At 28.0% G+C, this 27,950-nt stretch overlaps 3 protein-coding genes and 1 pseudogene across 3 annotated transcripts; all 4 read right to left on the bottom strand.

Moving 5' to 3' along the window:
* Nucleotides 1-1,328: 1,328 nt before the first annotated feature.
* On the bottom strand, nucleotides 1,329-5,183 carry LOC113371255. Its single transcript, XM_026611890.1, has 2 exons — nucleotides 3,959-5,183; nucleotides 1,329-1,778 (listed from the first exon to the last, which is right to left on the bottom strand). The coding sequence occupies exons 1-2, from the start codon at nucleotides 4,751-4,753 to the stop codon at nucleotides 1,329-1,331; spliced, it is 1,245 nt and encodes a 414-aa protein (XP_026467675.1). The 5' UTR covers nucleotides 4,754-5,183.
* A 2,437-nt stretch (nucleotides 5,184-7,620) lies between these two features.
* Nucleotides 7,621-11,275, bottom strand: LOC113370700. The gene is made up of 3 exons (XM_026611394.1): nucleotides 11,200-11,275; nucleotides 10,341-11,134; nucleotides 7,621-8,107 (listed from the first exon to the last, which is right to left on the bottom strand). The coding sequence occupies exons 2-3, from the start codon at nucleotides 11,124-11,126 to the stop codon at nucleotides 7,661-7,663; spliced, it is 1,233 nt and encodes a 410-aa protein (XP_026467179.1). The 5' UTR covers nucleotides 11,127-11,134; nucleotides 11,200-11,275; the 3' UTR covers nucleotides 7,621-7,660.
* Nucleotides 11,276-16,985: 5,710 nt separating this feature from the next.
* LOC113370696 lies at nucleotides 16,986-19,572 on the bottom strand. The gene is made up of 4 exons (XM_026611392.1): nucleotides 19,420-19,572; nucleotides 18,643-18,851; nucleotides 18,379-18,574; nucleotides 16,986-17,307 (listed from the first exon to the last, which is right to left on the bottom strand). The coding sequence occupies exons 1-4, from the start codon at nucleotides 19,460-19,462 to the stop codon at nucleotides 17,060-17,062; spliced, it is 696 nt and encodes a 231-aa protein (XP_026467177.1). The 5' UTR covers nucleotides 19,463-19,572; the 3' UTR covers nucleotides 16,986-17,059.
* A 5,411-nt stretch (nucleotides 19,573-24,983) lies between these two features.
* Nucleotides 24,984-27,618, bottom strand: LOC113370699 (annotated as a pseudogene).
* Nucleotides 27,619-27,950: the final 332 nt, after the last annotated feature.

The raw sequence follows: 27,950 nt of genomic DNA, 5'->3' as shown, positions 1-27,950 counted from the left end.
TTGCTGTGGATTCTTGAAGTAAAACTTCTTTAGGCGCAACTAGGGTGTGAATCCGTACAAATGCAACGGAAGTGTGTTACGCAGATAAGATAAGATACGAGTAGAGTGCCATTGATTCGTCATTCGCTGTCGATGATATCATTTTTATACAGGTCGATTGTGATTAGTCGTCGCGTATGTAAATAAAGATTTGTCATTGTATGCGTACCGGCATCAACGTTGTATGCGTACCGATATCAACAAGGAAATCGGCATTGATAAATAAACATTTCAAAGTTACATCAAAGTACAAATCTTGATTTAATGAAAAATGCCTGAATCACAAGAATATTTTACCCTGTTTCCTGTAAATAATTATAATAAAAATAATAAAACAAATGCAGAATTTGCGCCGTGTATGAAATATAACTTTATTGAAATAATTTCTATATTATTCGTAGTTTCCATAATTTTTTAAAGTTATTGGAATGGAAAATATTTTTTAGGCAAAACAGAATGTTTGTTCAAAGAATGAGATTATATCGCCAGCAAAAAAGTAAAAAAAAATACCATCACTTAATAAAATGTATGTTAATTTTAATTACATAAAGTTCTTCACAATTATTACATGATGAGTGAAGTTGCGAAAACAAAATTTGTTTATGTGTTGTTTAACATAATCCACTGAATGGACGAATATCATAGAAGTTATTAATCAGCAATTACTTCATTTCTCTAATGAAGGTTCATTTCTAAATGCTAATTACAATGACAAACCGATCATGTCATATTTGAAGTATGACTTTAATTACATTATTGTTTTTAAATATTATACTATATATTTATATTTAATGCCATTATAAATATATAACTTATAATTTATCATTATATAAATCTATATAATGGTTGACACTAATAAATATGTGCATCACGAGTGTTACCATATTACTAATGAACAGTATTCAAAATTGTTATATGATGTATTTATTTTTATTTTTACTTAAATGCCATCTTGTACAGTATCAAATAAATTTTACTTCAATCGCGTGTGAACCTTACGCGCACTCTTTTTCGACCATTACGCCAGGAGTATCTTTACATAGAATTATGTTAACAATATTGTTACATTTTATAAATTAATCCTACTATTATCTATAGAACAATTCATAATTTTATATATATCAACATTATTGCTATTATATTAGAATTTGTGTATTTGATAAATGAATGTTGATTTGTATAAATGATATATAATTGCACGACTTTAGCTCACAAAAGTTTGCTTAGATATTTGAACTAAATTATGGACAGATCGATACCTAAATCCATAACAAAAATTTACTTAAATTTCAAATATAATTTCTTTTTGCTGCATGCTGAATAACATCTCGCATTATCTTTTGAAAGCGTTTTTTTGTTGCTAAATCCTTAAATTCTAAACAGTTTTGTAAAGATCCATTTCCATCGAATGCATTAGTCATCTCTTGAAAATCTGGAGCCGTTTCAGTATTCGCAAAAATGAAATTTAGGGCAAAACTACATAAAACTACTCCAAAGTGCCCAAACTTTTTGAGATCATTTTGAAATATTTTATATGGATATAATTTATCTAAATCACTACCTAAAAGATGAACAAAATTTTTGAGTTCGGTATAGTAGTCATTTAAAAATAAGTCATATTTATTGTTTAACATGTCCTCATCTGTACTGAGGTAGAAGAAATATAATAAATCCAATACAGGAGATACGAATCGTGCTATTTGCCAATCGATGAAGCAAATTTCAATGGGTTTACCATCCTGTAAAAAAATCACATTGTTAATACATTGTTCAAAAATTTTGGAATTGTAATAGGTTTACTATGAGTTTAAAAGTATTTTCGAAAAAAGTTATAGAAAGAATAGACCAAATAAACTACTTCACAACGCATAACACATGTCAAAATAAAAAGTATCGAACTATGTCCCGTAAAATTTTTAATTAAATTTTAATTATATGTTTAAAATAAGTGTTTAAATGTGTTATTACACTATTTTTCTAAACTTTGTCATCTGTCTCTTTTTACCTCAAAGGCGGCCTAGAATGTGACAGCCGTGGGGTGAACAGATTTATTGTATCTGTCCAATCCTTAAAATTTAAGAGCTACAATTTAATGCGTGCAATATAATTATTATAATATAAGCAATAACTTTATTTTCTAAATAAACAGTCGAAAATTTTCTCAAAAATTCTGAATTTTGAATTTGATTTACTTTTTACAGTTTTAATCTTTGCCAGGCTAAAGGTTCAGTTTGTCCATTTTACCCCACACGCTTATTGTAAGCATTTATAGAGGTTATATAAAAAAAACGGAAAATCATTTTGCTATGGATTTACAAACATTGCCGTTTATCTCCTGATAGCGATATTGCTTGATTTAAAGCAATGGTTGATTATACATCTATGCCCTCTACTTTCCTAACTCGTTTTTGAGATATCGGTGGCGGACCCTTTTACCCGCTGACTTTTAAACCCCGCTCTGCTCTAAATATTACTATAGACTTTACTATATAAACTTATAAACTTTACTATAGACTTTAAGTTAATACCACACAGATTCAATCCAAATCTTTTTATATATAAAAATGAATCGCAAAATGTGTTGGTGAGCGCATAACTCAACAACCCCTGGACCAAATTGGCCACTTTTTTTCTTTAAAATGTTTGTTGAAGTCCAAGGATGGTTCTTACGGCGAGAAAAAATCGAATAATTGCCGAGAAAACCCTAAAAGCAGCCTTTTTCTTATTCTCATACAAACGTTTTCTAACTAAAACGTAGAATCAATATGAGCATTATTGCTATTATATAAAGTTCATATTAAATTACAAGCACTCACTTTATATTCCTTCTAAACGATTATGCGGATTTTTATAAATCTTTCTGAAATTTGTTAAGGAAATTTTCTAGGATGTACGTGATTATAAAGTACCGGGATGTATGTGCAATATTATAGAAATAAATGGAAAAAGTTGTAAAAAGACAACATGTCATTGTTTGCATTGAAAACAAATGAAAACTATCATCTGCCAAAAATTTCAATTTACTTATGAACCTAGACAATATTAGAATATGTATAATGAATTTATGATTATGAATAAGAAAAATGAAGTGTCTACATTATTATTGCCAAAAAGCAGCTGAGATGCGCCAGAAATTAAAATAATATAAAATACATTATATGTATGGCAGATTGATTGATACATATATAAACAGGATATGACAACTTAATTCACTTAAAATATGAAATTAAGTATTAATCAGGGCCAGTTCTACCTTTAATGCATGCGAAAAACACGAGCACACGCCTTAGGGGGCGCCAACACAAGATTCGGATATTAAATTTTCAATATAGTTTTTTTTTTCAATATATAATTTCTTTGCATCTTTTACTAATCTTTTCACAATGGAAAAGTAACAACAAATGGAAAAGTAAAGATACAATTCGGCCCTCACGATATCGATTAGGTGAAGTTTAAGATGCAATTTTGGATATATTAAATAATATAAAATTAAATTAATTTAATCCAACATGACGTGCCAGTGTTATGTTATAGTTAATATGGGAATTGAACTCATCATTTTAGTTAAAGCAGTTCTACATTTAACATCGCTCATATTATAAATGTATATGCATTTTGGCGTGAAGAGTAATTTAAAAAACAATAATTATTATTTTTAGGCAAACGGTAAATATTAGTATATTATATTAAATAATTGTAGACATTGGTACAGGACAACGTCTGTCGGGTCATCTAGTTGTATATAAATATGAAAAAGATTATTTACTTCAAATAAATAAATTACAAATATCAACCATTTGAATTGAAATCCTTTTTATTATTGTTATTGTTGAATTGTAAAAACCGTTTCTAAAAAATATTTCAAACGTTTTACTTCAATAGTTAAAGTAATATCCTCACAAATTAAATTAAATCATACCTGATATTTAAACATCATATTATTATTCCAACAATCTCCATGTGAAAGAACTCTATAATTTTCAGAGCCCGTTGCGTTGAAACAACTTTCCATATATTCCTCGCAATTATCTTTGATTTTCTTCACATTTTCATAAAATTCTGTGATACCGCCTTCATCTATTGCTTTCAAGGCTTGTTTCAGTCCAAAATCACATAAATCGTAAAATGCTTCTCTACCGGTCATATCATACATGGCTGAGTCGATTTGAGTCATTTTGTGGAATTTTTCAGGCTGTTGATCTCTCATGGCAAAACTTAGTGCGTGATATTTAGCTAATCCTTTTGCAACTAATGTTATGTGAGAAAAATCCATTTGTTTTCTTTTGTCAAACATTACAAAATTTCTGGCGTGCAAATCTTCCAAAATCAAAAATTCTTTCTTATTTACATCGCTGGCAACATGACACAATGCATATGAAGCGAACTTTTGATTTTCATTTAAGTTTTTGTCATTTTGTAATTTTTCAAAACTTTTTAAGATCACGTTATAAACATACACTTCCCTTTCATATGGTATATGAATTTTTTGCCAGTTGTCTTCGGAGCCCCAATCAGATGATGGAATTTTACAAATTAAATTTAACTTGGTGTCATTATCGTTATCCGTACTAATAATTTCAACTCTATATAAAGTGCCTAAATAATTATCTCCTTTTTTAGAAGCTGGTGATAATTTAACTTCATAATTATTGATGCCACTTTTAGCTATTAATTGCTTCAGAGCTACCTGCACATGTTCAGAAAATTCTTCCATGTTAAAAAAAATATGGAAAACTGTTAATTTTTATGTCGTATTTGTTTGAGTTTTGTTATCATATATTACACGTAAAACAGACAAACTCTGTAATATTATGATGGTATAATTTTTTATAATATGCTTAGATTAAATCTTTATTAACTACCAATTATAAAAGTTTTGTTTGTTCAACAAAACTTTCAAAACCAGTCTTGACGTCTTTTAGGTTTTAACCATTTAAAAAAAAATATAACGCCATTTAATTTAATCACTGTGGATATATTAAACTTTAAATGTAATTTATTAATCTACAATATACATTTTTAAGACTTTTTGCTTCACTTTTAGTAGGTTATATATTCACTCTTACAATTCACTATTATAGCAGTAGTATGAATCTTTTAATACATTTTGCTTCACTTTCGGTAGATTATCTATTCACTCTCACAGTTCTCTATATAGTGGTAGTATAATTTTTTGAGACTTTGTACTTTAATTTTAAGAGATTATCTGTTTATTTTTACAGTAACTCTTACAGTTTGACTTTTACAGTTGACTGTTGAAATGCAAATATGATAGTACTTATATGTTCCTTTTCAAGGATATTTTTATTTAAACGCTTGATAAATTACTATCATTGTCAGTCAACTAAATAATTCTCATCAGCCTCCGTTGTGCTGAATCATTTTGCTCAACGTGTTGTAAAAGTTATGTAATTTAGATATGTCGTTCCATGAATTGGTTTGTCAAGTACTGGTTTATTACTGATATCAAATCAAAGTGGAATAGTTGTTAAGTTATGTGCATATTTGCAAGCACATATATTGTAAATTATATAGAGATAAATGTATTACTAAGACAATATTATTATCAATTTTTCTGTTTGCTTAATGTCACGTTGATTGTCCGAAAATCTAAATTGAAAATTTTTGCATATCTTCATATTTCAGAGATTTCTGAACATTTTGGCATTCCTTAGAAAAAAATGATGGGTGTGTGTATATATGTATGAATACAATTTTTAACAATTATGGGCGCACAGATCACCCGATTTAAAAATTCAAAGTATATTGTTACTGATTCTTACTGATGGGCAGACGTGCTGATTAGTTTTTGGTAAAGACAGGTTCAGCCATTTTGCGGATGAGAATTGAGTTTTTGAGAGCACGGAGCATCAGTTTGGAATGATTAAAAAACATTCAATTTGCAATGATGGGGAGAAGTGGTGATTAGTTTTTATTAGAATATTAAATGTTTTCAAATAGATTAAATAAATACTGCAACATTGTCTAAATTTATAAGAATTATATAAACTGAATTGCAAAGTTGAAAATATTTGTTTGAAGTATATCAGAAATTAAGTCAGAATTACAATTGTGATCTGAATTATTTTCGGTTTACAAAAAAAAATTGAAAAAAAAAATTAAATTTAAAACATTTTATTTGAAAAAAGCAATTATTTTATTAAAACAAGCAGAAAGTTCTTTAAATCATTCAAATCGGACGCTTAGTTCTCTCTAAAACTGCCATTTTTTGCTGGACCGCCTTTGCTAAAAACTAACCACCACTTCTGCCCATCATTACAAATTGAACGTTTTTTTGGATCATTCAAATCCGATGCTCCGATCTCTCAAAAACTCGTTTTCTATTTTCTGCATCCTTTGCTTCGTATCTCCGAAACGGCTGAACCTACCTTTGCAAAACTTAATCAGCACATCTCCCTACCAATAGAAATCGAATGTTTTTTGAAACATTCAAATCGGTTGATCCGTGCGCCCGAAAACAAAAATTGTATCCATACATACACGCACACACACATCCATTTTTTCTTAGATATGCCAAAATGCTCAGAAACCTTCAAAACGTGAAAAAATGTAAAAATTTTCAATTTCGATTTTTCGACGATTACAATAACTTACCCTACGGGAAGTTAATAAAGAATCTGCAACTATATATGTGAATAAAATCAATATTGTGATATAAAAATTGTGTCAGGTTCATAAATTTGCAAATGTTAATAAAAATCCAGGACGATAATTTCTTGATACCATTTCGTTGATATCTTTGGATCATTATGCCTTATCAATATACCTTATTGGAAACATGAAACTGTTTGCCTGTGTTTGTAAGATATATATATATAGATCTACTTTTAAGGAAAAGAGAACTGATTTGGTTGCTTTTTTATGAGAGATTGGTCAACTTGTTTCGGAGTCATCGAGGAAAGCCATTAAAATCGTCACTTTGGAGGCAAAAAATGAGTAGTTGGCAATTGACATGTTCAATATAGAACTATTTCATAATTGTTATAAAATTTACATTCACAATTTACTTTTCACTCAAGAATCGTCAAACCGTACTCATTTGATCCTCCTCGTACATCATTTTTGTCCTAAAACCATTAGCAATTAGTGAAATTTGTTGAATTTCAAGTATTTGATGTTGCAAACTTATCGGATATTATTATAAAATTTTCAAAATATTATGGATATAATTATTATAAAATTTTCAAAATAAACATTGTCTTTGCCCTTTGATTGAATTAATTAGGGTTATTAATTGCAAAAAAAAGTCAGTTAAAGGTCAAAAATGACTATATAATGAAAGAATGGCAAATTATTTAATATATAAATTTTATTAATAAGTATACCATTTTTGTCCACAACATAAAAAAATGCAATTGAATTGAAATTGACACAGTTGCAATTATATTCATGATATAAACAATAATTATTTTTTAAAATTCATGAAATAATTTCAATTCCTTCAAAAAAAATCTTAAAAAAAAGTTTAGGCTTCGTTTTTGGTCTAATGTAAATAATTGATCATAATTCCATTGACATTGAACTGAATAAGAAAATTAATATAAAATAATATCTTGATGTTGATTCATAACTTCTCTATTAACAAAATAACTAAACATATTTATATAAAATTTCTATCAGATGCATGCTTCACAATATTCCTGATTCTTCTAGCATAATCATTTTTAGTACTAGGATGAATAAATTGGAATTGCTCTTCTAATGACTCTCTGCTATTCGACAAGGCCAATTTTTGCATATCTGGTGCTTCGTCCGGTTTAGAGAGAACAAATTTAAAAACATGGCAACAACTTATGAGACCATATTTAAAATATCTTTCGAGATCTTTTTGAAATTGCTTCCGGGGATAAATCTCATTTGGATCACTTCCTAGTAATTTAATTGTATTATGCAAATGTTTTATATATTCTTCGATAAGACTGTCAAAATGTTGAAAAAGTAGTTCTTGTTCAGCACTAGTATAAAAGAAGAACGAGAGATCTGTTACTGGTGAAGAATAACGAGAAAATTGCCAATCGAGTATGCATACTTCAACTGGGATCTGATCCTGTAATAATAATAATTTGAATTAAAAACAAAATTAAAAGTAATATTCTATCAATCTCTTATCTTAAAAAAGAGTAATATTACATAGCTTAATTTTTTTTATTTAATCATTATAATTAACCAATTTTTGGTAGTGTATCATTTATATATACCTGAGACATTTTTATGTAATTAAAATTTAGATTCTAAATAGAAACGAACATTTTAAATTATTTCATGTAATTATGCAATTGTATTGCTTTTATTTATGCATCATTACGCATCATTAAAATGTGATGTTGTTTAATAGTTCATGGTTATCACAAGATATTTTTAAGTTATTTTCTATTATATTAAAATTTATTTTTATTCATTAGTCCGGTGTATATATTCTATTTACATAACTCACACGCTTATACCACTTCGAAAAATCTAAAGCAAAATTTTCAAAGCAATATTGAAGGAGGAAATTGTAAATTTTTTTAAAATTTGGGTTTGGAAATGTAAATCTTTCTAAATATTTTGTGTTCTATAAAAATTTATACATTACTTATATAAAATGTAAATAAATTTTTTCTTGTTTTCTCAAACTTGATCTCTAATTCAAACAATTGAATAGAATTATTGAGTGCTAGATTTCGATGTATCTCGATGGGGATTATCATTTCTTAGTTTTGTGCCACTATCGGTTGAGCCGTTTCTTTGTAATTTGCATAAAATTGTAAAACTTTTCCACGTTTTAGCTCACAATCCTGAATTGGTTTTAAAAAATTAAAAACTGTTCGAAAGATAGTGGTTGGGATTGATACTGATTAGTTTTAGGTAAAGATCAACCGAGTCGTTATAATTAAGTGTTAAAAAAATTTTTTGCCGATTTTTATGAAACTTTTTTTGACGATATCATGATCCTAAAGAACATACTAAAATATTACGGCCCTACGACAAATAATTTAATTTTAAAAATTCATCAAAGTTTGAAATAATGTTATAGTCAAAATTTGCATTTTGTTTGTAAGTCGCTTTTGTGATGTGATAGCAATCAAATTAGAAATGGCTTTGGAATTAGCAAGAAAGTAAATAAACGAACTACAGAACTTCTCTAGTTTTGTAAAAAATATTACCATTCATTAAATCATTAAATTATTTCTAGAACTGTGTACATGAAATATGTAATTATGTCAGTGTTTTCTTATAGTTTTTGCTCAATCTTTTACAAAATATTTTATTAAGTTTTTTTTAAAAAAGTTTCAACGTTTTTCATGAAATTTAATATTGCCATAAAGTTATATAAATTTATTAAATATATAGATTATTTAAAATTTAGGATAATAGGCTACAATTTTAGAACATACAAAAAGAACGTGTCTGTGCACTATAATTAATATAATTACAGATAAATGTAGACGAAATGTTTAACACTTTTTTCCAAATTACAAAGAAACGGCTCGGCCAATCGTCGCTCAAAACTGAGAAACGATAATCGTCATCGAGATATAACAAACGGCTTTTAAACTTCTGAAATCGGTTCAGGCGTTTTTGAGCAAACGTCGATGAAAGGTCTAATTTTGACAAACGCGAAAAAAGTGATACTAATTTTTGCAAATTTTGACTAAAGTTTAAAGTTAAACGACTTGTTATAGCGTTGTAGGGCCGTAATATTTTAGTATGATCTAGAAGACTATGGTATCTCCCGACAAAAAAAAATAGTAATAAAAATCAAAGAAAAACAATTTTTAACACTTCATTACAAGAAAACGGTTTGGCCGATCTCTACCAAAAACCAATCAGCACCTTTCAAAATCGATTCAGAATTGCGGGCTAAAACGTGGACAAAATTTTTTTCACTTTTCTGCTAATTTTAAAGAAACGGCTTGGCTGATCGCCGCACAAAACTGAGAAACGCTAGTCCTCATCGAGATACATCGAAATCTAGCACTCAATAATTCTGGCTCAATGGCTTTTAAATTTTTGAAATCGGTCCAGCCGTTTTTGAGAAAACGTCAATTTACGGCAAAAAATCTATTCACGCACGCACACACACACACGCACACACACACGCACACACACATACATACTTTTTCCAAACTTGGTCTCATTCGACTCAGAATGGCTTGAAACGTCGAGAAAACATAAAATTAGTGAATCGGATTTTTGGATGAAAACAAACTTCTCCTTCGGGAAGTTAATAAATAAATATTATATATATATATATATATATATATATATACATCTAAGTAATTTTGCATATTATTTACCTTGTACTTGAACATCACATTATTAATCCAACAATCGCCGTGCGTCAGTACTCTATACTTTTGCGAGCTTTTGGCATAAAAACAATCATTCATAATTTCATAACAATTTTGTCTCAATCTGTTCAATTTTGGTACCAAATTATCATCATAATTTTCAATTACTTTCAAAGCATTTGATAATCCTATATCGCAAAGATCGTAATACTTCTTTTCTCCAAGAGTTTGAGTGAACATTTCTTTAATATGGGTATATTTATTAAATTCTTCGGGCTTTTGATCTCGCATTGCAAAACTCAACGCATGAAATTCTGCTAATGCTTTTAGTACTAAACGCATATGAACATTGTCCAACTTCGAATTTTTGTCGAACATTCTGAAAGAATTAATACATAAATCTTCAAGAATCAAATATTCTTGAAATTCCTTTGAACTTGCAGCATATCGTAGAGCATATGATTCAAATCGGTTATTTTGTATTCCTTTATCAGTTTGAAATACTTTGAAGTCATCAAGAACGTTGTACATGAATACTTCTCTCTTGAAGGGTTCATATACATTAACATTTTTACGAAAGTTTGCATCACTCGGCATTAGCTTGCAAACTAAATTTAAATTCGTATCAACATTATTTACTTTCCCATCCACTACGATTTTTTTAAGGGAACCCATAAAATTGTCACCAGTTTCTGAAGCTGGCATGATATTTATAGTGTAGTCATGAATGCCAAAGTTTGAATCTAGTATATTTCTTATTGCTTTTTGAACAATTTCTGGTAAATGTTCCATTTTGAGTTCTGTAAACGTATATTAAATAATTAATATGTATTATTAATCGACAAATGAGATATAGCTTACTTACATGAAGTTCCGGTTCTAAGAAATATTCTCATGCAAATTCTGACTTATTCAAAATTTAACAAATTAAGCAGTTGCTGTACACATGTTTTTGCCTAAAGTGAATAACTTAAGATAAGAATTTGTAACTGTAATTAATTTACGACTATAAATAAAAAATATTTATTAAAGCATATTGCATATTGTTTTAGTGATAAGAAAGTTTAATTACGTTTATATTCTGAAGTAATGATTAGTACATTTCATTTTGCATATGTTTCAACATTATATTATCTAATTATAAATAGTTTTAAATGACTTTTAACAGATGTCAGATAATAAATTTAAGTGCTGCAAATCAAAATATACTTTGATAACAATTTAAGTACTGATAAGAGAAACTCACTAGACAGCGAGATAAAAAACACTGAAATACTATTAAAATTTTAATAAAGTATGTTATCAAGCTCACAATAAAAAAATCATTTACGTTATTTTCAAATATAATTTGAATACGAGATATTTATAAATGGCACCACTGAATATATTAACAACAATGGTCAAAATTCAATGCAGAACTATTGTACTATATTGTGATGATCTTTATCTCTTCCCCACCACTAGTCACTGTTTACTATTTACTAGAGCTGTCCATAGTTTTCGATATCCGCATAGACCTGCAAAATCGTTAATTATGGAATGTTGCAAGTTTATATTTCGAATGCTTTCACATGAACGTCTATTATGGTAATAAATACTAACATTCATTGAAATTTCAAAACAATATGTGTTATTATATTATAGAGAAATTTCGGATTTTTAATTTGTGCAAATATAATTTTGATCTGTATAATTTGTAAATTAACTAGTTGAAAGTGGTATTTTGCCTTTAGGCAAGTTGCATGAACTTCTTGAGATGGTTAGTAATTGACTTTGCCGATAATAAGATTTAGATATTTAGGTAAAATTATCAATTGTTTATTTAGAAAATAAAGTTTTCTCTTACAATTAATTGTGAACATTCATATTTCCAATTGATATCTCCCAAACACATATAAATTTTCTGTAATTATATTAGTTATAGCACAAACACGAGTATTTGTATGTCCTGAAATTGTAACTTATTATTCCAAATTTTAATTAATTTGTATGATTACCTCCGCGTGGGGCAAGTCCAAAAATCAACATTGAATTTTTTTTATTAACTTCCCGAAGAAGAAATTTATATTTTCATAAAAAAATCCGATTCAAGCCATTCTGAATCGTATGAGACCGAATTTGGAAAAAGTATGTGTGTGTGTGTGTGAACAGATTTTTTGCCTTAAATAGACGTTTTTTCAAAGACCGATTTCAAAAATTTAAAAGCCATTCGATGTATCTCGTTGAGGGCTATCGTTTGTTTGTGCTACGATGGGCCGGGCCGAGTCTTTGTAAATCGCAGAAAAGTGAAAAAAGTTTCGTCCAAATTATTGGCCCGCATTTCTGAATCGATTATAAAAATTCAAAAACCGTTCGAAAAATATTGGTCAAGAATCGTGCTGATTAGTTTTTGGTAGAGATCGGCCGGGCCGTTTTCTTGTAATAAAGTGTTAAAAAGTTTATTTTGAGGATTTTTATTATTATTTTTTTGACGGTAGATACAATAATCTTTTAGATCATACTAAAATATTACGGCCCTACCAAAACTCGTTTAACTTTAAAAATTCGTCAAAGTTTGCAAAAATTTGTCAGCTTTGTGCGACGTTCTGCCAAGCCGTTTCTTTGTCATTTGGAAAAAAGTGTTAAACTTTTCGTCCACATTTAAGCTTATACTACCGAATCAATTCTAAAAAATCAAAAACTGTTCGAAAGATATTAGTTGGGAAAGATACTGATTAGTTTTAGGTGAAAATCTACCGAGCCGTTTTCTTGTAATTAGCTGTTGAAAAAAAATCAAGCTGATTTCTATGGAACTTTTTTTGGCGATATATATCATGGTATTACAGAACTTACTGAAATATTATGGCCTTACGACAAGTAGTTTAATTTTAAAAATTCATCAAAGTTTGAGAAAACGAGTAGTTTTTTTGACGTTTGTTAAAATTAAAATTTATATAGAAGTTATATAGGGCAGTTCACGTAACTTGCCTCAAGGCAAAATACCAATACCAACTAGTTCTCTATTTTATCTACAACTGTCTAGTTAAGGACATTTAATAAATTTGAGAAATTTACAATTATCAGCCGTAAAGGGACATTATATACTGAATGGGCATGTTGGAAAAACAACTCAATAGTTGTTTTCCCATTCGTTATAATGTTAACAATATTTTATTGATAATGATATGATCTTAACTATTTACTTATAAATAATTTCTTATGAATAATGACTAAGTTATGTCAATCTTTAACAGGAAAATTGATGACTCAAATACAGTGGCTCTTTTCTTTTCAACCTTCGTCGATAGTTCTCTGTTATTAAGGAGTTTTGAATAGAAAAAATGGATGTGTATACCTATATGTGTGTGTGTAAATGTGCGTGTGTATGTTTTTTCCGTATAGCGAAGGAAATACATTTATGCATCCCAGACTGGTCTTTTGTCTGGGTATGTCGGACTCAATACCGCTCTGGTATAATACCGACTAAAACCACAGCTTTGCCCTTGCCTCTGATTCCCACGGAAACCGCCGTTAAACATTACTTCGTGGGGGGAGTATCTGAAATATTATCATTCTTGCACTGATTTTATTCTTATCTTTTAAATGAGTGAAGTCCCATTCGCTCTTTCTTTTTCCATAGATCGCAGGTGGTGGCGTTCCAAGCACTTCAACAATAGTATCTGGAGTAATTCTTTGATCCAGTATCTCTTCTACATCGTCCCGTAAAGCACTAAATCGCGGGCACACAAAGAACACGTGCTTAGCATCTTCGATTTTGCTAAAACAATATGGGCTATCCGGCGAGCTATCGTGCTTGAAGCGGTATAGGTAGGATTGAAAACAGCCGTACCCAGATAGCATTTGTTTTTTTTTTGTGTAGTGTAATAATTTGCATTCTCATGCTTGCGATTTAGAGTTTTGGAATAAGGCAGACTTTGAGGTTTTGAATAAGGCGATGCGTTCATCTGCCTATCACTGTGTCATCCCACAGTTGCTGCTATCGTTCAATGCTGTTCAGAAGTTTTTCTATTCTCAACTTTTTAAGACTCAGTTGTTGATGTCTTCTTTGGTAAATTGCCGTGGGAACAAAGTAGTTACTATTCTATTCAATAGTAGTGGGCAAGTTGGTGAATGCATTGGTTGGCTTTTGAGACGAGACAATACAATTTTATAACGCCTTCCCCATGGTTTTTCCTCGACTGCATCCAGAATATCTTTCCAGCACCTAACTTTACTATCTTTGATAGCATTATTTCGTAGCCGGACTCCAGATTATTTGATAGCCGTATTTACGTAGCCGTACTCCAGATAGTAAAAGTGTTGCTATCAACTGAGGTTTAGACACATTTGCTACCGAAGTGCTGAGAGAGCTGCGATAAAACTAATCAGCATATCTCCCTATCAATAGAAATCGAATGTTACTTGAACCATTCAAATCGGTTGATCTGTACGCCCAAAAACGTGGACGAAAAAATGCGAACACAAAACATATATACGCATACACACACATACACATCCATTGTTTTGAGATATGCGAAAATATTCAGAAACCTTCAAAACGTGAAGAAATTCAAAAATTTTCAATTTCGATTTCGGTCCATTACTATAGCTTATTCTACGAGAAGTTAAAAAATAACAATAATATTTTTGAAACTAAATACATAGACCTTTCAATTAAATTAATTTAAATATATGAATGATTTAAATAATTTTAAATCAATTAAAAATAACACTTGTTTTCTTTCTACACAGATTAAGCGGCATGAAAAAGTTTTTGAGAACGCACAATTAGTCGTCTTGGACAGCAACATTCCTTTAAGCACAATGAAGTATGTGATCAAAACAGCTCATAGATTTGGAAAACCAGGTATGTCAGTAATGTTTTTTATATTATTTTCAATTGAATGCAACAGTCCATTTGCCAATCATCAGACTTTGCAGTGAAGTTTACATAGAATTTTATACTCAGTTATCGAATAATAAAATATACAAAATAATTGAATTATTGATATAATGAATAATAATTAAATATATGAACTGGTAAAATTATACTATAGTGAACTCTACGCGTGTAGAGATCCCGCATCTTTGTAGTTAAAAATATGCTCTATCAGCGAGATGGTTCCTGGAACCAGACGTATGCAATCAAAATTGAAGATTTTTGGTGTGGTCGTCACGTGTAAATCTGATTTTCCATGCGGTCTTCAGCGTGTTAAACGACTTGTCGCATTTTATGCATTAGTAAAATATATGGAATAATTGAAATTTAATCGATTTATGTAGTAAGGTGTTTTCTAGTTGCAGTTTCACTTAAATCGTTATTGTTGCAATAAGCAGAAGGTCGATATAAACAAAGTTATCCCAAATAGACAATTTATCATGAGATTTAATATAAACTCAAGTACTAAGAAGTTATAAATTTATACTTTAAATATATATAAATAATGAAAATAAATGAGTGGGTTATATAATGAAATATTAGAATGGTATTTAGAACGTTTTTTTTTAAAGGGTATTAAGGAAAAACATAATAAATTACCTTCATTATTGGTTATGATTATTAAAATAAAAGTTTTTATAATAGTTACTAAAAATTAACTTCAATCTTAAATATGAGTTAACAATGAGGAAAAAGCAATTTATATTAAGTTTATTTGGTTATAACGTATTACATTTATTACAATTAAATTTAATAGATTAAAAATATTTATATAACTAAAATAATACAACAAAATTATTAAACTAAATCAAATTGAGTACAATTTTAAGTATGAAACCAGGTCTCAATAAAATACTTAATAAAAGGACGGAATTGTAAGTAATTTATAAATTTAATAAACTTGGAATGGTAAGTTATTGCACATTTCAAATTTGGATCAATCTCAAAATTAGAATGATTTTTAGTCTTTTATTAAATTTAATACATAAATAACAATCTATAAATGATATGAATTAATCATAAAAATAAATATAAATAAAATATTATAATAATTTTAATTTCAAGAATTATATGATACTATTGATATGGTAAAATCATTCACTTTTAAGATCATTTCATGATAAATTTTAAACATTAAATTTAATGAACACATTCCATAACATTTTGCTAAAATCAAGTTTACTATCATCTATAAAAATATGTGAAAACCTTTTCATTAGAAAAATATATATTCTTTCCGAAATAAGGTTTTAAATATTTTAAGGCAATTTTAGAGCTTAGTTATAGAAATCAAATTTTTATAATAAAAAAATAAGAGATTATAACCTCAAGATCACTTAGCATGAATTTTCTAATTCATGTTTTCCATACATATGAAAATTCAATATAATGCTAATATCATTAACAAATAATTGAGATTCAAAATTCTAAATTATTGCTAGTTAAATGTTGAGTGAGTTAAAAGAATGGAATGTTTTTTATTTGCTTGACGTTGATTGGCAGAGTAAGATTAGTTTGATAAGCTCATTATAAATATTATTTAAGGCATGTCCTTTATCTCTTAGACTGAAAAATACAGTACGTCAAATAATTGGATTATTAATCAATTATCAACCTATTTCTTCTTATGTAAATACACTTTAAAAAATATATAGTTTTACAGGCCACTTTTTAAGCTTGCACATATAATCAACAAAGATTACATGTATAAACATTAATCCATTAAGTGAAAATATTATAAGCAAGTCTATACATAAACTAAACGTATTACTACTCTTGTCAATACCTTTTGCTATTAACAGATTATTTAAGAATATTCCCTCTGATCATGTTTGTGTTCATGCATTTGCATAACAAGATTTTTAGCTTCACGTCTCATTTCATAACTCTTCTTAGCCTCAGCATAGAAAAATAAAGCTGCTAATGCATGAATCATAAATGAAATCACAGCAAAAGCATAGGACCACGAAAGAACATTGAAACTGGGATACATCAACCAATCTCTTCGATAACAATTGCCTCCAAAAATAGCAACTGCCAGAAACATCATAAAAGCTAAAATAGATAAATTTATGTTTATTTATATAAAAATTAGCTAATGTGATGTTATAAACTTTATGTATTTTTTTAATATTGATTAATCATAATAATTGTAAAGATTTAATCACACATATGCATAGACATACACATATATACATAAATCAAAAGTATTATGATTGGAAAGAATATTATTAAATTGGAAATATGAACACAGAGTACTCCTTTTTGCACTATTTATTAAATTATTTTAAAGTTCCAAGTGTTTTCAGATTAGGTTTTTCTCATTGTCAATGTAATTTATAATACAGTAGAAACTCGATTAACCGGACTAATTGTGTTGATAGGCTTTCATATAATCGAAAATCTGGATAATAAAATGTATGAAGAATAATTTTATGTGTTTATTAAAAATAACAACCAACCACAAATCAAATATGAAATCATCACTTATGTATGTATATACATATTTTTGTAGATTACATTATATACATAATACTAAACTGGAACATTATAATCATGAAACAAAATAAAACAAATATTTTGTTTACAATATGTATATGATAAATAGCATTTGGCAATCATGAAATAAGTAGGTAATGAGTTCAATTTGGTGTAAAATATTTGATAATTGTCATTTGAGTTAAGCAAGATTTCCCAGTCAACTTGTAGGTATGTAAATACATATGAATTATATGGATAATTGCATATCCATATAACTAAGGGTTGAATAAACGAGATTCTACTGTTTATATATGTATTAAAATGTAGACATAAATGAACTTAATATCATTTATAAATTACACTGATGATGAGACAAACCTAGTCTCAAAATGTTTGTAACATAAAGATTATTTAATTAATTGTGGAAAAGAGTGCAGTTTATTCATATTTCCAATTTAATATATGTGCTATATATTATTGATATCAATTTTCACTTAAAAATGCAGATCAAAAATATCTTTCCAATTGAAAATAGACCATTTCAGGCACTGAGGTGTGAAATGGTCTTTGACATTACAAAACTGTATTATTAAATTTATCTATTTTATTGAATAGATAAAAAACCTTAAATATAAATTCACTTACATGCGGTTGCAGTTCCAAGAAATGATAAACCTGACATGATCCATTCATAACGTAAGACTGTATCTAAGGGCCATCTGATCAACTGTAATGCGATTAATATTTGGCAACCAAAACTCAACATAAAAGACAGTGTTACAAAAGCTTGAACTGACATCAACCATCCTGGTAATAACCATTCTCTAATAACATAGAATTGCTAAAAAGAATGAATAATTTAGTAAATAAATTTAAATTTTTGTATTATTGCATTATTTTTGTGATTACCTCGCTGAAAATATAGTGGCATCCATCAAAAGTTTTGTCAAATTGATAATATGGATAACGAAATTCATTGAAACAATATTCCCAAAGGCCCATGCGTTTGAAACTGCTGAATGTTTCCTCGTATGACTCAATCCAATAAGGGCTTGCAAAGGCCATAAGGAGGAACATACCAGCTACATATGTTAGTATTCCTCCGATAACAACCGAGTCTAGAGATAGAGTAGAATGAGAATATATATTTAATGTATATATATATATATATATATATATATATATATATAAATATATCTATATATATATATATATATATATATATATATAAATATATCTATATATTTAAATATAATTATATAAACATAAATATATTTATTTATTTAAATATTATATTTAAATATAATTATATAAACATAAATATATTTATTTATTTGTGACCCACTTTTGATAAACATAATAATTAACCTATTACTATTCAAAAGAATTACTCATATTTTATTAATTCTTTTATATTACTATGAAATGTTATTGAATATTATGAAAAAACTTTTGTTACATTCATAAATAATGAACATAAGCCTAAGCTCTTAAAAGACTTTTGCATATAGAGACTCATATAACCCATATGATACAATTTAATTAAAACTAATCAATACATTATAAGAAGTGTTTAAATAAGCAAAAATATGAATAAGCAAATAAAACATGATTAAAACTCTATACTTGTAAATAAATAAACTGTTTGTTTTTTAAAAATAAGAATGTAAACAATTCTATACTTACTAGAAGCTTTGGGATATTCATTATTCGTGGCTAAAATACCCATTTTAATTAATATATCTGCGTCTAAAAATTATTCGTAATTTAATTTTATATATCTATAATCATCGTTTGTTAAATAACGCTGTAGATATAATTTGCTATGTTGTAAACACAATATTCAAAATATTATGTGCATTACTCACGCACGTCAGATTTTATGTAAATATATGACACACCTTTCAATAAGAGGGCTTTTCTCTATGTCAAAACTGTCAAAAGCTTAATTAGATCATAAAAGCATAGACACGTTTAGAATATTTTATGATTATATAAAAACCATTTTACAAACTTTTTTATAAACTGTAGCAAATATTTAAATCATATAACATAAACAAATGCTATTAAATTGTTGCTTTTTATTATTATCTTCTCTACGCTAGGTATGTGTTTTGCCGCGAATTTCAAATCATTCAAATGGGCTGCCACGTGCAACATTATAGATTCTAAGTATAATTGAAGGTTTTATTTAAATTTGTGATGTGGTAGAACGTATATTTAACTAGAGGGATTCCTTCGAGCCTTAGGGCAAATTGCTGGAACTTCCCGTACCGTAACTAAAAATTTTTGTACGAACCCAAAAAAAATACACAAAATATGTACACATTATTAAAATCTCTATAAAATATCTGATAATTTGATGTACATATGTCCAATAAACACTTTTAACCGCTAAATGACATTTTTTCAACCATATTTTTTAATGAAAGTCCATAACCGCTGGACCTGCCGTCCCAAAAATTTAATCAGATTTATATCTTGTAAATGCAAGTAAAATGTGTTTTGAACTATTAAAATCGGACGCTCTGTTCTCTTAAAAACTGCATTACCGTTTTTGGCACTTTTTGCCCCGTATTTTTGGAACGGCTAGACCTGTCTTCGTCAAAAACTAATTAGCACGTCACCTTATCAATACGAATTGAATTATTCTAATCGGTTGATCGGTGTTCGAAAATTACACATGCACACATACACACACATACACGTACATCTATTTTTTCTAAGGTATGCCAAAATGTTCAGAAACCTTTGAAACGTAAAGATATATAAAAATTTTCATTTTCGATTTTGTTGCGATTACTTTAACTTACCCTAAGGGAAGTTAATTATGATAATAAAGTGAAATGAAAATGTATCTAAGTTAATGAAAGTAGCTTAAAAATATTTATAACAAAACATACTTTTCTTGCATACCACATGCCTACTTACTTTCATGGAGTGCTACCTAAGTGGATTAGAATTTTAAACAATAATTTTAACCTGGAGAATTTGGCTAACAAATTACTTAAGTAGTATATGTAAATAACACAAAAATGCAAGACAAAAGCGCGTAAGCGCCGCGTCGCAGTCTAACGAATAAATATTGGTACGGAACTTCTTACTATTACTAACTCTTATTAAAATCTCTATAAAATATTTGAAAATTTGATGTGCATATGTTTATTGATCATTTTTGACCACCAAATAGCATTGTTTGTTACTTTTTTTTATTGGATCTCCGACGCCGTTAGACCTGCCTTTCCAAAAATTTAATCAGCTAATCGGACTCTCCGTACTCCCAAAAACTGAAACGACTTTTCAAAAAACTAATAAGAATCGAATATTTTTTGAATGATCCAAATCGGTTGATCCGTGTTCCCGAAATTGTCGACGAAAATTGGTATTCGAACACACACACACACACACACACACACATACATCAATTTTTTTAAGGTATGCCAACAAAATTCTGAACAAAGCCATTCGAAAGTAAAGATATGCAAATATTTTCTTTTTCGATTTTTTTTTTGCGATTACTATAACTTGCTCTATGAGAAGTTAATAAGAATCAATTTATAACATTAATATTGTAAAAAGATTGATTGCACAAATGCATCATTTTACCCATTTCAATAAAATCTATTTCTAAAACTACTAAAAAATTAATAGGCATGTGAATTTATTAATAATTTTGTTTGATAATTTAAACTGACAATTATAAGTATGTTAATATTGTTCGACCGTTTCATTTCATCAAATGGAAATTTATCTCTTACTTATTAAACTCAGACTAAAAATTGAAATGGGCTTTAATCACAAATAATGATTTTCATATATAATTGGTTACTATATTAGGATTTTATATTTTATTTTATTTATACATTTTACATTAACTATACATGTATTGCAAATATATTTTATTTATATTGATAAGTAATAAAAATTAATTTTTATTAAAACAACTTTTCATAAATTTTAAAATAGATATCACTAGTACAGTAAGGCTTAGATTTTCGTATTATCTTACAAAAGGCAGCATTTTAGACCACTAGTTTGGTTGTGATTTATATTATTTAGTTGCTATTTTTAATTTGTAGTATAAACTTATACTAACTTAATCTATTTATATAAATACTATTTCATTATCTATATATTTGAAATTTCTTAGATACTTTCATAAACTAAAATAATAAATGTTTATGTACACAGTTATATAATAATTCAGATCTTAATTATTTATTGAGTCAACTCTTCATATACTTCTTGTCTGATCTTCCAAAAAAACTTATTACTGAATATCAAATGTAATTTTTCATTAAAAATCGAAAACAAGATCTAATACTGTAAAATACCGTTTAATTTTAGTTAGAATTTTCTAAATATATCAAATTTAAAAAAAATATAATTTTTTTTTAAAATAAATAAGGCAGAGTCAATAAGAATTTACTAAATTTTCAATTCAACTATATTCTAAATATCTTCACCTAAAACTGTTTTTTAATAATAGCTTAGGTTTGGTTCATCATAATTAAAGAAACTTACTTCTAAATAAATTTTATAATTAAGTTCTTAGAAATAGTATATACTACAATTCATGTTAGTATATAACAATAAATATTCTTAAAATTAATGGACGGAATGTATACATCAAGGCTCATAAACTTATGACCTAACAGCTACTTAACTTAAGCACATACATGTTTAAATATTAGTAATATTGCTTAATATTAACAAATTAATTATAAAATGTACTAATCTATTCAACTCAACTATGTAATTCGAATTATTTCTAATTTTTATCTCTTTCTAAATTAAGATATAATTAAAAAATGCGCCTAATTTTCAACCAAAGTATACTGAAGTAGTAATAGAAGCATTCAAAAATTATTTAAAATATCAATGTTACAAGAATCTTACAATTAGTACTATAATATATTATTTTTATTTTAGAAAACAATTGATTAGTTACCAACTAATATAATTTCAAATTTGATTTGAAATATTATTGATTAATAATTGTTTCTATTTTTTTAATGTACTTTTGGTTAATTAAACAATACTAGTTAATGTATCATCATTATTATATTTTTTATGAAACACATAAACAATATATCACTTATACTTTTAATTGCAATTTTACATCATTTGGTCTTAATACTAATGATAATTGTATTCAAAATGTTATTAGAACTATTTAGATTATTAACATTAATACTTAAATTAAATACTGTGATTGTACGTTATTTAATATTATGAGTTATAGATTTTTTATATAATATGAACACATTCTTTTAACATTTGTTCCGTGTTTTAGACGGATCATTTGTGCGAATTGTTAGGATATTTTATACAACAATTCTCAACAAATTACTAAATATTTTTATGTAAATAGATAGAAAAAATATTACGTTGGGTTACAATTTAAGTAGATAGAGGTATAAAAGAAGTCCTGGTGCCTTTAAAAGGACATTTTTTGGGTATGCCATTATAAGAAGATAATGTATTAGGGTAAAGCGGGGCTCAAAGATCCGCGGATAAAAAGGTGCAAGAACATCATCTCAAAAAGATGCATAGAATTTTTCAATGATACTATTTTAAAGAAGTCAAAAATTGTATAATCAGCCATCAATATAATAATTCATACGACGTCGCTATCAAGAGATGGACGGCCATGTATCAATATTCATATCAAAAATATTTTTTCGTTGGTTATTTTTTGGTTTTTGACTTGAGCTCTTTTATTTAGTTTTTGATATTACCTGAATATAAACTATAAGTATGCGTTATTATAAGATGTATTGTTTATTATAAGTTTTTAGGATTTAATGGATTTTGATACAATTTTTCATAGAATTAAGAATTTGTTAGGTCGAAATGTTACATCTTAAAGTAAAACTGCTTACAGATATTAATTAAATAAGAGTGTTTTTAAAAAGTCTATAAGTTTTAGTTAAATAACAACTAATGAATTAAAATAGCTCTAAAAATCAATAGATGAATTGTAAAAAGAGCGTATATATTTACAACTTATTATTGCAACTATCCTTTTCAAAACGTTGTTTCAAATATTAACTATTTCACAACTATGAGAATAACTATCTCAAATTATTCAATGTCACATAGTATTTTAATAGTAATGTATTTACAACTTCTTTTTCAAGTTAATATAGGGTAGGGTGGTGGGGCACAAAAGTCCAATTTGACTTTTAGTAATTATACTATCTAAACCAAATAAACTATAATTCATTTCAATGAACTTTGTGATAGTAATTTTCATAGTTGTGAAATAGGTAATATTTGAAACAAACGTTTTGAAAAGGATAATTGTCCTTTTTACAATTCATCTGTTGATTTTTTCAAAGTCATTTTAATTTATTAGTTGTTATTTAACTAAAAATTTATAGACTTTTCAAAAACACTCTTATTTAATTAACGTAACATTTTGACTTAACAAATTTTGGAACATTAAACGATTTAGAAAAATGCGTGGTATAACTGTAACACATATCTCTAAATTTGGAATTTATTCGAAACATTTGTTTCGAGAGAGAAATTAATGGAAATAATTTGTAGGTTTTATGTAATATAAAATTTTGCATAGAAAAGCTAAAAATTCAATAGCAATCTTTGCTGTATTCATAGTAGAATTATTCAAATTGTTACTTCTACTTCAAATGATATAATGCACCATATATACACTCCTAATCAAGGCACCACTTAAATTATTGATAATTTATACTGATATCTAATAATAATAATTACCTTATTATATGATTGCATTTAACTAATAATAATTTATACGGCACAAAATATTTGTTTGAATAATTACGTTTCATCAATTTTTATAGTAGTTTATATATCTTGGAAATATTCAAATTTGGAATGTTATATTAATAGATATCATACATTTTCAATATCATAATCTAATTTAAAAAAAAAACTTTAAAAAATTATAATAATCCTATTAATTTTTTATATTTTAAAACATCCTTTTAAAATGCAGAAAATATATATTACTAATTTCCTACTAATATTTTTCATTTGAATAATATATAATCTGAAACTGACGTCTACGTACAACAATTAAAGAATTGCGAACGTATAATATTTTCTTATCTTATACAAATAATATATATCAAGATTCTGAAATTATTTTAATATAATATCGTAATATTCAATTGAGTTGCTTTTTTATAAAATACAATTATTGGATATAATTTTGCAGTTCTATTTACTTAATTTGAACGCATGTCATACCATAATCACCTTCATGCTTTCGTTTCGTGTTCGATTTCGAATCTGGCCTGCGAGTCCTTCAGAGACTCGACTTTTCGTTTTTGGACATGTGCTTCTGCCAAAAACAATGCTGCTGCCAAAATGCAAGCCACACAACCGACAAAGCCTACACCGAAGGACCATCCTAATATTATTTGCATGCTCCGGCATCCAACCATCAGCATTGCCCAGACAGGCGAATATTATAACAGCCAGGGCACCTGAAAACCAGCTCCGAGCAGGAGGTAGCCTATGACTTTAATAACGAAGGACGATCGATCTTGATCTGGTCCACAGCAAAGGAGAACAGGAGTACTAATATCATGGTCACTATCATCGTCAGTAGACATACCGTGAAGAAGAACTGAGTAGCTACCATGAAAGCTGTTGATAAAAAAAGAAATAATTTTTTTTTTAAATAATAATACCGATTTGAAACTCCTTAAACTTCGTGCAATTTAAGTTGATATATTTACCAGTTGGTAGTAAGATAATTGGAAATAAAAACTGAGGCAAAAATATGTTGTAAAGATAGAAACAAGTTTTTGTTCCTTCATATTATTTTTAGTAAAAGTCAACTTAATTTTAAGTATTTTGACGTAAATGAAATAGCTTTTTATTCAATATTGACTTGACTTGACTTGGCTCTTCTGATTTTAATATAAGAACATTACCATATACGAAGTAGTATACGATTAAATAGAGCAAAGTCCCGTAACGCCAGACGCCACCTAGCGCCGGACACTCTATTAAACACGTATTATTTAAGCGAGTATAAATATTTTCATTTTAAAATACAAGTGAAAGGGGCGCACAAGGCCACGGCGGGAGCAACCGTTTGCTGTTTTAGGCACAAAATCACGGCGTCACCTAAATATCAATTGAAGTAATTCTAGTATATTTATGCATTTACATTTGAATGGCATTCAAAGATAAAAGAACTACTTGATTGTTATCCGTAAAATGGTCGAATATTATTAGATATTTTAAACAGTTTTAGTAGAAACCACCAAATGAACGAACATGTCTGTCCCTTAGCACCGGACACTAAGTCGTCCCTTAGCGCCGGATAGTAAACATATTGATATTTCTTGTAAGAATTGACGTAATTTATTCTAATAATTTAATTTTGTTCTGTATGAATGCTAACGGTCACTACATACCCCCATTTTTCGTATTTCCTAGTCAAAGAATGAAAATCTTATGATGAATTCTCCAGCTGAGAGCATCGGTGTGGCTCAGCCAAAAGAGTGGATAAATAATATTTTTTTTGCAATATCTAAGAATATTCGTCAAACACACATGTGCAGACATTCCAGAGTGTGGAAATGGCTACATATGTGTTCAATTCAGGTTATTTTGAAATGTCCGGTACTAGGTTCCACATTTCAAAATCATATTTTTTGTTACCAAAGTTTGATTGATAGTATTAATTATTTTTTAGCAAAGGTTGCGTTTTTGTTAACTTAGTTTGATATCTAACTTAAGTCATAATTTTAAAAACATTTCGTAAAATATGTTTTGATTTATTTATAAATAACCTTAAGTATCGGCACTCGGGGACTTCCGCCTAATTCGGCTTATAGTGGCAACCCCTTGTTAAAATATAAACTGGTATTGCTAAAATGGTGATTAATTCGATAAAAGATTTGAAAAAAATGTATATATATGTATATATATATATATATATATATCACATGTCTGGCAGATTAATGAGCTTTTTATGTACTTTAACGATAACTATTTTGATACTTATTTCTTTTCTATATTATAATAATCACTAGTGAGTTAACCTTTGTTTGTGTATACATCGGAAAAATATATGTAATAAATAGGTGAGGTTAATAGGTTTCACAATAATTACACCAACCACTATTTATAGTTATAAACAGTGGCCACTCCTAGAAAATATTCTCATAATCTGTTTCAATTTCAAGGAAGACCACATATCTCTATTATGATATAAATTCATCATTGTCCTTCCTATAATTAATTATAATGTTATACTTACGTGGAAGCAAATATCCTTTTATTTGATCATATCCAGTGGTGAAAGGATCATAAACCCATCTGCAACCTACGAAAAATCTTCTTTGATAGTCGTCTCTCGGGTCAGAGAGTGATCGAAAACAATGTGTCCATAGTCCTAATCTGAAATAATTAGTATAAAAAATTTTTTTGGTCAATGAGTAAAATAAAATCTAGTACAGCAAAGGTTCAATTAAATAAAAATATTTTTTATGATAGTAATTGTATTTTTTTTTATAATTGTAGTTATTACCATTAGTTGTAGTTGTTACTCTAGCGTTACTATGTTAACGTTACTATGAAAGCCGCAATCAAAGGTTCGATTTAAGTCATTTGTTGGAAAATATGGTTTAAGGATTTATCGCAAGTGCGCTTTAATTGCTTGTAGTTGACCTCTTTTACTATTACTTATAGTATTTGTAGTGATAAATAATTATCAAGAACTTTATATTTATGTAAAACCTACTTATCTAGCTTTGCCCCGGTGATGCGGTAATCGCTGACCAACCAACTCGGAGTTGCAAATGCAATGACTATTGACACAAGAGCAACGCAGAAAATTGCGACTCCGCAATTCCCTGCTAAACTTCGGTTCTTCATTTTGACAGCGCCCCTGAAAGATTAAATTCAATTAAAATTAAATTTAGTAGTAATTCAATTTAACAACAATTTTTATATACTGCTAATAAATATAAGATTAGTACTTGGGTTTTATACCGAGTTGTGATGGTGTCGACCTAACTACCTTGGTTTTATAGATAGTAGGGTATCCCTATGTGAATAATTTGATTATTGCAATTGCTGTAAGTAGCGATGAATTTTTAATGATGCATTAATACCCAGCAAAGGCGATGTCATTACTGCTTGACATCAGGCTGCCCGAAGGATCAAACCTGGGACCGCTGATGGAAACCCCCTAATCACTAATTTAC

The sequence above is a fragment of the Ctenocephalides felis genome, unplaced genomic scaffold (genome assembly GCF_003426905.1).
Source record: "Ctenocephalides felis isolate EL2017-DRISC unplaced genomic scaffold, ASM342690v1 CF-g0.4_SCAFFOLD_01492, whole genome shotgun sequence".
Classification (NCBI taxonomy): Eukaryota; Metazoa; Arthropoda; class Insecta; order Siphonaptera; family Pulicidae; genus Ctenocephalides; species Ctenocephalides felis.
This window is presented reverse-complemented; position numbering and strand designations above follow the sequence as displayed.

Excerpts from the sequence above, each read along its gene's own strand:
- LOC113371255 (XM_026611890.1), bottom strand. The coding sequence starts at position 4,753 with ATGGAAGAATTTTCTGAACATGTGCAGGTAGCTCTGAAGCAATTAATA. Across the intron at positions 1,779-3,958 it reads ATATGATGTTTAAATATCAG|GATGGTAAACCCATTGAAAT; the intron begins GTATGATTTAAT and ends ATTTTTTTACAG.
- LOC113370696 (XM_026611392.1), bottom strand. The coding sequence starts at position 19,462 with ATGGGTATTTTAGCCACGAATAATGAATATCCCAAAGCTTCTA. Across the intron at positions 18,852-19,419 it reads TGAATATCCCAAAGCTTCTA|ACTCGGTTGTTATCGGAGGA; the intron begins GTAAGTATAGAA and ends CTCTATCTCTAG. Across the intron at positions 18,575-18,642 it reads GCCACTATATTTTCAGCGAG|CAATTCTATGTTATTAGAGA; the intron begins GTAATCACAAAA and ends CATTCTTTTTAG.
- LOC113370700 (XM_026611394.1), bottom strand. The coding sequence starts at position 11,126 with ATGGAACATTTACCAGAAATTGTTCAAAAAGCAATAAGAAATATACTA. Across the intron at positions 8,108-10,340 it reads ATGTGATGTTCAAGTACAAG|GATCAGATCCCAGTTGAAGT; the intron begins GTAAATAATATG and ends TTATTATTACAG.